The 11,276-nt window shown below is 31.0% G+C and overlaps 1 protein-coding gene across 1 annotated transcript; it reads left to right on the forward strand.

The window, feature by feature from the left end:
* The first annotated feature begins 1,583 nt into the window (after positions 1 to 1,583).
* On the forward strand, positions 1,584 to 6,751 carry LOC128161447 (uncharacterized). The gene is made up of 4 exons (XM_052824729.1): positions 1,584 to 1,713; positions 2,631 to 2,742; positions 3,302 to 3,413; positions 5,453 to 6,751. The coding sequence occupies exons 1-4, from the start codon at positions 1,677 to 1,679 to the stop codon at positions 5,672 to 5,674; spliced, it is 483 nt and encodes a 160-aa protein (XP_052680689.1). The 5' UTR covers positions 1,584 to 1,676; the 3' UTR covers positions 5,675 to 6,751.
* Positions 6,752 to 11,276: the final 4,525 nt, after the last annotated feature.

Raw genomic sequence — 11,276 nt, forward strand, 5'->3', positions numbered from 1 at the left:
TACAAACATTTTATGGTGGACTGAATCTCTTCGTAGTTTGTGGTTACAAATAAAGGACAATGGGATTTTGAAATTAATTTCAATGTAAACGACACCACACCTTATTATCTATGACATTTTGACTCCACAGTAATGCTCTTTCTACAATTTTACAGTTCCATCTTTTGCAAAGCAAAGGCACTGAAGAGGAAAAATGACAATAGACATAATTTTGTTCGAGTCTATAATAATTATGTCTTATTTGAATGTCGTTTTCTCGATTTCAATGTTTTGTTAGATTGTTTGTTTCAGTAGTTTTGGTTTTATATTATCATTGCTTAGTGGTGAAAGCATGAAAATCATGAGTTCGAATCTGCTTTGGGATTTTATCTATAATGACTGTATCAGATTTGTTAAAATCATAGTTTCAAATCCAAAATTGCTATTTTTCGCCTCTTTGGTACTGTAATTCTTATACATTATACTATTTATCAAAAGTAGGTATTTTTATTATTTATTCATTTATTTTGCTTATTTTAGAAATAGTTTCAGGATGTATTGAGATATATTAATCGCGAAATATTTTTTAGCTTCAAAAAAAAAAAATAAAAAAAAAATTAAAATAATTTTTTTTAAACTCAACGTACTGTTGTAAATAAGATTTTTTTTTAAAAACAGTTATTTGTATTTTCTTTTAAGATTAAGTTACGAGAAAGGTAAATTTGACAAACTATTGTAAATGAAATAGCACGTCGCAAACAGAAAAAAAAAATGATTTCAATTCTTTTTTTAAAATTTTTTTTATAGGCAAATATCTTTTTAATTGCCTTTCATGTTCAAATATCTATACTCATAAATATTTACCCAGAAAGCTTTTAAAAAAAAGAGTTTATGGGCGTTTGTGACTAAGACATCTTGTTGCTTGTTACGGTTTATACATTGGGATAGATTTTAATCTGCACATCAGAATTGTATACACCTGTAGAAAAAGGCCAATCATTCGCTATTAATACATTTGTTATTAGAAAACTTAACAAACAGGCCAAAAAAAAAGAAGAGGTAAACAAAACTCTTGAAATTCAAAATATCACAAGATGGCATGTAAGCGGTATTACATCTTTGACAGATGCCCTTGTCGCAATGAAAGCACCTAGTTTTTTAACAAAATCTAAGATTAATCTAAGATAAATCAATTATCTCATATCCTTCTCTTTTTCATAAATAAATAAGCTTTGTTTTTATAGATGAAAAGTATTATTTTGATCTTATCTTTAAAATGTTAATACTTTTGGCTTTTAAACGTAAAAATGATCACAAATTATTTTTAATAATGTTTGTTTGTTTTAATTTTCAAAGAAAGCAACTTTTCGTTAATTGTATATCGATATAACATAATTTGTGTTTTAAGTTTTCTTATGAAAACAAAAAACCATGAGACAAAGGAACATATGTATATTCATTCTGAAAAATAATACACATACAGTAAACCTTCAATGCATGACAACACCAGGAAGGAGAAGATCATGTGATAAATATTAAATAGTAATTTAGCTATATATATATTCACAAGGAAAGATTAAGTTGTATGTCGATCATTATGTAATAAAATTTCAAATATTAATAGAGGATTGTGTAGTTGTAACTTGCAGTTTTCTATGAATACAAACTAAGCCAGCATTTTTTTGCAGTTGTTGCGTATGTTTTCCTTGCAGATGGACTGCTCATTTTTTACAGGTAAGGTCAATTCAAAATTATTTAGTTAGTAGATTGAAATTGTTTTTGTTCAAGATTAAATTACACAAAATCACATCAGTGAAGACTTTGAATTTGTAATGATAAAAAATCACTTAAATTAGACACAATAATGGTAATTGTTATTATTAATTTTTAATAATTTAAAAAAACATTTTATGAAAGAAATGAGACAAAAACGTATACTAAGCCAGACAGATCATCACTGATCATATTTAAAGATTTGCGTAATGAAAGGAAAAAATATACTTACGAACTATGCATGTATAATGAGATTTTTTTTATAACTTGCTTAGTTTTGTTATCTCAATAGTTATGTATGTTGGACATAAAGATTTACGTTTCATCACCTAGCAATATTTGATTATTCGAAATCCTTAAGCCCCTATCCTTCCCTTTTCCTATTTATCTTATACAATTTTAACAGTACTTAAGGAGATAAGTGACACCTCCATATCATAAAATACTTTCTTTTGAAATAATCAAATAATTAACAATAATTTTATATATTTTCCAATTGTGATATTATTAACAGCAAAGCGTTAAAAGTTTGAGCTTTATCTCCTTATCTGCAAGTCCCAATTTTAATCTAGCCGGGCACTTTTTTGTTTGTTTGTTTTTTTCACCTTTTCTGAACAATTTGATATCACAATATGATGATCATAAAACTTGACACCACAAGATGCCCCGTATCTCTTTAATTTACGATTGCACTATGTTGGCAATTAAAATATACGTACAATCAAAAAACCAAACAAGAGATAAATAAATTGTATTTAATGAATGATAAAGAATCTTATGAATATTGCATCGGAAAAAATAAATCACTATGTCTCTATAAGTATTTCCATAGACATGAATTATTTTGTTGCCCGTTGTCAATGTTTTTTTTTTTTTAGAAAAGGACAACATCGGTCTTTTATGCATCACAAACATTGTACTAGGTATCATCTCTGGCCTTGGACTGATGTTTTTATGTAATAACAGAAACAAAGCGGAAAATTATGAGAGGTTTGTAAAGATGAAACGTATCAAAATTCATCTTAGCAGAATTATTCAGTAAATAAATTATTTGAAAGATGTAGATTTATGATTCATCTAACCCCATTTAATCTTTTCCTTTGAAATCGGAATATCGAATTAATGTAAGAGTTGTTATCTCAATATTTACCCATTTTTTTATTGCCTATATTACGCAAAACTGAAATTCAATGCAAATTGTTTTTATCAAACTGCATTTCTTTTCTTAAAACGAGACTTGTACTTCTCAAAAACATGTTAAATTATAACACATCGGCAAAGAACCCATACAATACATTGTTTTACATTTTCATTTTTTAAAATTTCATTGAATTAAATCGATAGATTGTTTTATTTTAACATTAATTGTGCTTAATGATACCAATAACTGTTTAGAATAGAATATAAAAGACATGTATCAATATGGGTTAATCAATTTTATTTTTAATTTTATCAATATAATATTGACTGTTTCGAATTAATTTTTCAGTAAATGTTAATACAGAAATTTTGTTTCATTTTAATGTATAAAAAAATATTATCCCTTTAGTGTGCAGATGCCAATGACAATGAACGACGAATACTTAGGTTTTCCCACCGAAAACAGAATACAAAGCAATGATTTTCGAGAGTCAAACAGATTAATAAGAAGGGATTTCCAGGTTCGCATAATTTACAATTATATATTTCTTAAAGTGTTAAGAAGCAGCCAGTGCCTTTTATTACCTAATCAAAGAGATTTTGATTTTTTTTTACATATTTAATATTTTTGTCTATTTTGTATATGTATTCAGGTTTGAATGTGATCTGTTGAACTACCGGTCAATAGACCGCGATCTATTGGACCGCCGGTCAATAGACTGCGATCTACTGGACCGCCGGTCAATAGACCGTGATCTATTGGACCGGCAACGTTTTTTTTTTTTAAGAAAAAGTTTAATTGCTACAAGATGACACTATTTTCTTCATATTTATTTTTTAAAGGTGCATGGTCACGATTTTGGTTCAAAAATTATTTTTTCGATTTTAATGTTTACAATGCTTAAGTATGGCACTTTTAATATGCAACCAAAATTTGAGTGTCATTTGATGAGTTATAAGCGAGTTACAGAGCTTACAATTCTTCGCTATGTAAACAAAGCGTTTGTTTACATTTCGAATGTTGAAGTAAAAATTCCAATCTTAGACCTAAAATAAATGTGTTAATAGTTAGGAACTGTTTATTTATGCATTAAATGAATAATGAGATATACAAACCAGCTTTAAAAAGATTTTTTACTGGTATATTGAACTTATGTTAACAAAAACAGGGCACGAGACTTGTTTACTTGACGAAGAATTGTGAGCCCTGTATCTTGCTTAAAGCAATATGAGATGCATTTTCATGCATTTTATTTTACTAAAATGTTCTTTTCTACTAAAATGACAAAAATATCATGGTTTTTTAAATTTCTGTTAGCCATATTTTTGTGAAAAAGGCCGTTAAGAAGCCTTTTTTGGAGCAAAATTGAATTATTGTCGTCCCGTACAAAAATTGATTTGCTATATATTCCTTAGAAGAGAAATATTTCCTTTGACAAAAATTAATGATGTCTTCAAATCTTATTTATCATAAACGTTTAAGTAACATGCAGACTTATCATACCAAAATGTTTTTGCAGCAAAATAAAATACAGCTCATATTGCTTTAAAACTAAACGACTTGCACCAAAATTTCATTTGATCATTAGAAATGCATTCCTAAAGCAATACAAATAATAATCAAAGTACTGAAGTACTAAAAGCCAGGCTCTTTTGGTGTGTCTTTATGCATATTGTGTAGTAAAGACTGAATATCTCTCTCTCTCTCTCTCTCTCTCTCTCTCTCTCTCTCTCTCTCTCATGCTTTTAATGTTGGCAAAGCATCAGAGAGCGACCAAATTTTGTAAGCGGCTATAAACAAAAAATATGTCTGTCTAGAAGAAGTTAAACAGTTTAACAGTTGCTGCCTTGAATTTTGCAACAAGCATTATACATATTCAATCCCCGTTTCTTCATCGCGCAGCAAAGTAGTTCATGGAAATTCATGCACATTGTATGTGTCCAAAATGCATAGTAATATTTTTAAAAACACGTTATTAATAAGAAAACTAAAAAAGATAGACAATTCATTCGAAATTTAAAAAAAGAAACAAAATGCCAAAACTTTTGACAAAACGTGGCTCTTTGTGTAACTCTTTGGTATAGCGGAAGCTTTACCTTGACGCTGTTTGGTTTTTGTTTATTATTGCTATTTATTGTAACATTGGCGATTTGCCTGCCTATAGCCAGGAGTCTGCTTTCAGCAGATCCCGGCTAAAAACAGAAAAATAAAATTTGACCAAAATTGTGACCATGTCCATTTAAGTCATCTTGGTATTGATTAACAATGACCTGAATACATAATGGTATGAAAACTTTCTGTAATTTATGATTGTGAATACAAAATACTAAAAACGGAATTAGGGAAAAAACAATTATTTAATGCCTGAACAGTCAATAGACCCAGAAAATTTTCCCTTGGTGCCGTTAGACTCGGGCAATAGATCATACTGAGCTGTTCCCTGCACCTCGGGAAAAATATTCGGGTCTATTGACTGCTCAGGCATAAAATAATTGTATAATATAGTTGTTGTTTTCATAACCTTTTGCCTCAGATAAGGATTTTTTCTTAACATTGTAGAGAAACAGGCGAAGTGCTGAGCCTGTTTACATAAATAGACGCAACGATTACTTGGACCCAGAGTTTAACAAAGGGGAATCAAACTATCTTAAACCTATCCATTATAAGTATGAAAATACTGACCTAGGCCGAAAACAAGAGAGTCATTACTTGAATACATGCACCAGCAATAAGCAATGCACTAAGGATTCACTCGATGACTATCTGGAACCCCGTACTTAATCTTTTAAATAGGGATATTATTTTCTTTAACGTTATCAGTTGTTGTTCATCTTCAGTTATTAATATTTCAAAATAAATACAGCTTTATTTTAAATAATAGCATTTATGTAAATTGTAATTTGTTATTTTCAAAAATAATGGTCTAGTCAAAATATAATGGTTGTTCTAATTTTTGAGTGTTTTTGAGTATTTAGCTGATCTTCTTTACTTGTCTATATCAGCCAATCAGAGTACAGCGTTTAGTTGCGTGATGTTTTGACTACGTCATTTTAAATGTCAACTGCGGTTGTAACCTTAACCCAAGTCAGACATAAAACATATAAATAGCTGGTTGCACAATTGTCTTTTCATATATCTAGTCACAAAAATAATGTTCAAAGCCGTAACTTTGGCAGGCAAACAAAGGAATTGTTGGAGCTAGTCAAATTAATATGGCAAAGTAATGTAGTATGTCTATCATTCGTTCAGTTCTGTGTGCTTTCATAGATACAAACAAGATCGATGTTTTGATGTTTTGATAGAAGAAATAAGACAGATTTTTGATAGTAAATAGCAATATATTTGTTTAAGCAATTTTCGAAAAACATATGTCTTAATTCCATAAACAAAGGTAATTCTATTGTAATACTTAATTTGATAATTAACTAACATTTTGTACACTGTTGATTCATAGAATATGATGATGTTTCCATTGAGGTGAAGTTGCGTCTATCAAGGTCAAGGTCTAGTAAATTATTCCAGAGTGTCTTTTTGGTGCAATAACCATTATGACATCGACATTGATTCGATGAATTACACGCAGACAAGTCCAATAAGCGTAGATCGTTCATATGTAGAAGTAACAGGAGAGGGATCTAAAGAATTTGTGCTCGCAATCAAAAACAAATGGGAAATGAAACAAATGGAAAGTATTTCGTTAAAAAAAAACAAATTAAAACATTTGATTTATTTCCTTAATTTGTTTTTGTCAAATTATAGCAAATAATAGCAAATGTAATTTCTATTTATCTGAACAAATAAATGTATATAATAGAATGATTATATATCGAGTTTCCACATTCATAAAGGACAAACCATTTTAACACATATTCATCTTAGTTTACAGTTCAAAATAAACACACACATATATATATATATATATATATATATATATATATATATATATATATATATATATATATATATATATATATATATATATACACACACACACAAGGGTCACAGCTTCTATACAAGGGTCACAGCTTCAGGATGGGGACAGCCACTTCTGCGACATATTTGGGTTATTCTGAAAACTACATCTAAAAAAATGGGAAAATGGAATTCTGATGCTATTTGCAGATTCATAAGTTTGCCAAGCTTTACATTTTAAGTACGTATAGCAAATGAAATGTATATATTTTTCTTGGAAAGTTTACACACTTCAAAAGTTACCTGATATGCATTGTTTGTGATTTTAATTCAATGTATAGATTAGTTGTATGTCAAAATTCTATTTTGCTTCAAAAATGAAAACAATAAATGAGAAAAAAAGAAAATGTCATGTTGATTGAATACTGATTTGTATTTAAAGTGCAAGCCTGAAAGGGTGCGTTAAAATGACGTTGCGTTAAGTTTGCATTTGATCTGGATCGTGGGCGTAGGCTAGTTTGTCAGCTTATCGGAGACAATAAAATGATGCCAGGGACTAGAAAATTTTAAAATTTATAAGTTATCCTGATTTACTTTCCAATAAACTATCAAGGGTTTCATCATATCTTTACAAAGAAAAATCACTTAATGTCTCAATAACTTCCGAATGTCCCTCATACATTTTTATTCGTTTGACAATTTTAGATCAAAAAGTAAGTTTACATTAAATCACGTTATTGTTGTTTTATTTGTTATATTTACACTTGCAAATTTTTCCCTTATATAAAAATGTTTGTGCAACCCGCTGTTCTTCCTGCATAACAGCATATAGCACATTAATAATCTAGGTCACCACTTTTTCTATGTACTCAAACTAACCAACATGTGCTGAAACACACTTAGTAGGGTTCGTAATGAAAACATAATAAAGGCATAAAACAGAAACGTACCTGTATTTTTTATTCGAAGTTTTATTCATTTATTTTCTTAAAAGATATAATATTAATTGCCGAGGATAAATGATTCATACAAGATAGGCCTATAAACACAATAATGTTTTTGAATCGACATCGTAACAAGGCGTTCTTGAAAATTACAATCGCAATTTGTCAAAGGAGTTTATTAAGTTAAGTATCATTTCTGACTCTTTTGTAAGCCTCGATCAAAATCGCAAACTTTTAACCAGATATATATATCTGTGTGTGTGTGTGTGTGTGTGTGTGTGTGTGTGTGTGTGACGAAATTGGTTTTCTTTTTAGTTTTGCCATAACGTAAGACCAACGTTTTCTTAAACACCACGGTAAATGTTAATAATTTTTATTTATATGCCAGAACTGTCAGATCATAGAGAGACCGCGTTGTATCCATCACATTTGATTGCAACGAATTTGTACATAGCTATTATAGAGGTATACAGTGGTCTATTGCCATTTAAGACCTGAATAAGGCATCTTGGAATAGATTACTTTGTTCTCGCTGAGTTTGTGTTCATTTGGATATAAGTCCTGCATAAGGCATTACAAGTAGAGCACAGACATAGAGGCGCACCACAGAAGAGGTGGAAAAAGCGCAAGAATAACGCAGTGATTTGATTAGTATTTGGAAGGCAGAAAAACAGTGATTTATATTTGCGGGAGATACCCGTCGAACACAGTTAGTAATTATCCAATCAATAGAAAATTGTTCTTCTTATTTTCGTGATCAACAAAACTCTGAGTTAACAGGTTAACGAACCTGGTACAACGCTTTAGGTGTAGGACATACACCAGTGTAAAACACACAGCTCGGCCGCGTTTCACTTTACACACACACACACACACACACATATATATATGTATATATAACTTTATATATATATATATATATATATATATATATATATATATATATATATATATATATATATATATGTATTTGAAATATAATTTTATGATTGTATTCTGCTTTACGTTAATTAGTCATAAGCTGGTTGTGCACTCGATACGAGATAAGTGTATAGAGAACTATGTTAAAGGTCGTTGACCGAAAAGGGACACTTGGCGTACTTTGAATTCGTGCTGTCAGCGGAATGACCAGGAAGAATAAAACTCTCGATGATGATTGGACTTTGCAAAGCGATCAACGGATGCAAGACTTTTAGTTGTAATTAACATTTAACAATAGACTTTGTTGATAGGTCACTTATGAACTTTGACCCGAAAGGATGTATTAATAATTGCTTCTTCTATTTACTGATTTTTATGCTTATGTTTCGATTAAGAAATTGTAGATTGATTTTATACCACTATACGATAAGTGTGCTTAATAAATATCATAAAACATGACCTGACTCATGATTTCAAAAGTCTAAAGAATAACAATAGAAGAATCACACAGACTTTTATGTTGCCAGTGACCAGGATAATTCGTTGTGCTAAAACAAAGAAAAGCTGAACTGTTAAGGTAAGAACGTTTCCTTAATATCTCGGTTCACTATCTCAAAGTAAATAACTCAGATCAGCAGCCTAAATGGCAACTAGAAACGGGTATGATAGAAAAGGATTTAAATATCAAATGGACCAGAAAAAGAACAGGTTAAACAAACAGAAACATATTATGACGCGAGGTACTATAGAACTAATGAACCTCGACATCGAGTCCCAAATCAGGATGATGATAAAGATTTTTTCGGGTCAAGTTAAAGCTAAAACAGCCGCACTCTTAGTACCCCTATCTTCAGTGATACACTGTAACTCCTTTCGAAGGCGATGCTAGAAAATTCAAAGAGTGGATAAAAGAAGTTGAAAAGTATGGCATATTGTCCGGGAAACAGGGTCATGAAATCCCTATACACGTAAAGGTTCAGTAGGGGACTATATTGAAGGATATTTGGACGAAACAGACGCGTCGGAAGAAATGTTGGCGTGGAACGATTTAAAAGAATCTTTAAAAAAACGATTTGCAGACATCACCGACTTTCAACATGCGTTAGCAGTAATGCGCAAGACGCGGCGAAATTCGAACGAAAGTGTTCAGTTATTCGCAGAACAGTTGTTGCAATTCGCGAAAGACGCATATAGTAAAGATAGATTAAAAGATCCCTTAGTCCAACAACAACTAGTAGACATCTTTTGCGATGGTCTGGCCTTTGACCATCTCAAAATGAAAATTCTTTGAAAAAAAAACCAAGGACTTGGAGTCAGCAATTCAGGTAGCCATGCACAAGCAAAATTTTAAACAAGATATAAGAGGGTCAAGTATGACAAATATTTTACAGAATGACGATAACATTTAGACTTTTTCAAGGTTTGACACTATCACGCCTTTATTAAATGAACGATTGATTAACTTTTCCCTGACAGAAACTAAACAGAAAGAACTCATGGAGGTGACCACACGAGAAACAAAGGGTGTTTTAAGTGAAAGGAAATGGGTTATAGGGCCAGATTCTGTTCACTTAAAAAACCCTAGGTTAGACCCCGCCCCCAATTACATAAACGACTTCATAATACCCAGACTGTACATTAAGCCCCTGCTCACCGATCGAATGTTGAAATTGTGGTAGGTTAGGACATTTGCGTGCAGATTGCTCGAGTCCAAGCAGGTTTCCGAGAACACAGCAAAATAGAGGTAGGTCAGCTGATCGTCAAGAACAATGATATTCCTTGTCTTCAAGCAGCAAATGGCAAATCTTTAATAGCGTTAGGGTATGTAAGTATTTCATTTAAGGTTGCAGGGTTAACTTTAAACAATAAACTTTTTGTGACAAAGGGACTCAACCGAAACCTGATTTTCTGTCGTGATTGACTCAAGAAAAACAATGTTCGTTTATACTTTGATCTTGGACTCAGGCGCATTGGTGGCAGGGCTTATACTGAATTAAAAGAGAATCTACAAATTTCAAAAATTATTTTATGTAAAAGTGAACAATAATTTTTCCTTTGAAGAAAAAGACTTAGTGAAAGTGAACAGTATAGACAATAATTGTATCATGGAAGACCCAGGACTATATTTAAAAGACTCAGTTTGTGTAGTAGGAAGAGACAGAAAAGTTCCCATGATCTTCGTTAATCAAACCAACAAAAGTTACAAAATCCCAAAAGGCTACATCGTAGGACGTGTCACGGCATTAAGACCAAAAAAAAAAATCTCGGAAATACAAACCCAACAGGACACCGAAGAAAAGATGTGCCTGAAAGATTCGAACATTCCATTCAAAGATTTTTGAGGAAAAACAATGACTTATTTGCTAAAAAGGACAGCGACCTTGTAGTGACTGATACCGCCAAAATGAAGATAGAACCTGGAAATTATCACCCGATAAAGTGCGTTCAATTTTTACTAAATGTACACAAAGAGGCATACGATGAAACATAAACACTTATTAATTAACTAACTAATAATTCTCGGGCAAATGTGAGCAAATAAGATTTAATCTAGTGCTGTTTGAAATTACAAGTTGAAAGGTACAGGAAAGAAAGCGAGATTTAAA

Source organism: Crassostrea angulata, chromosome 8 (genome assembly GCF_025612915.1).
Source record: "Crassostrea angulata isolate pt1a10 chromosome 8, ASM2561291v2, whole genome shotgun sequence".
Taxonomy (NCBI): Eukaryota; Metazoa; Mollusca; class Bivalvia; order Ostreida; family Ostreidae; genus Magallana; species Magallana angulata.

What these genes read in the sequence shown, in the direction of transcription:
- LOC128161447 (XM_052824729.1), top strand. Translation starts at nt 1,677, where the DNA reads ATGTTTTCCTTGCAGATGGACTGCTCATTTTTTACAG. An exon ending in GGACTGCTCATTTTTTACAG is followed by an intron (nt 1,714 to 2,630) that starts GTAAGGTCAATT and finishes TTTTTTTTTTAG; the next exon opens with AAAAGGACAACATCGGTCTT. An exon ending in TAATAAGAAGGGATTTCCAG is followed by an intron (nt 3,414 to 5,452) that starts GTTCGCATAATT and finishes TTAACATTGTAG; the next exon opens with AGAAACAGGCGAAGTGCTGA.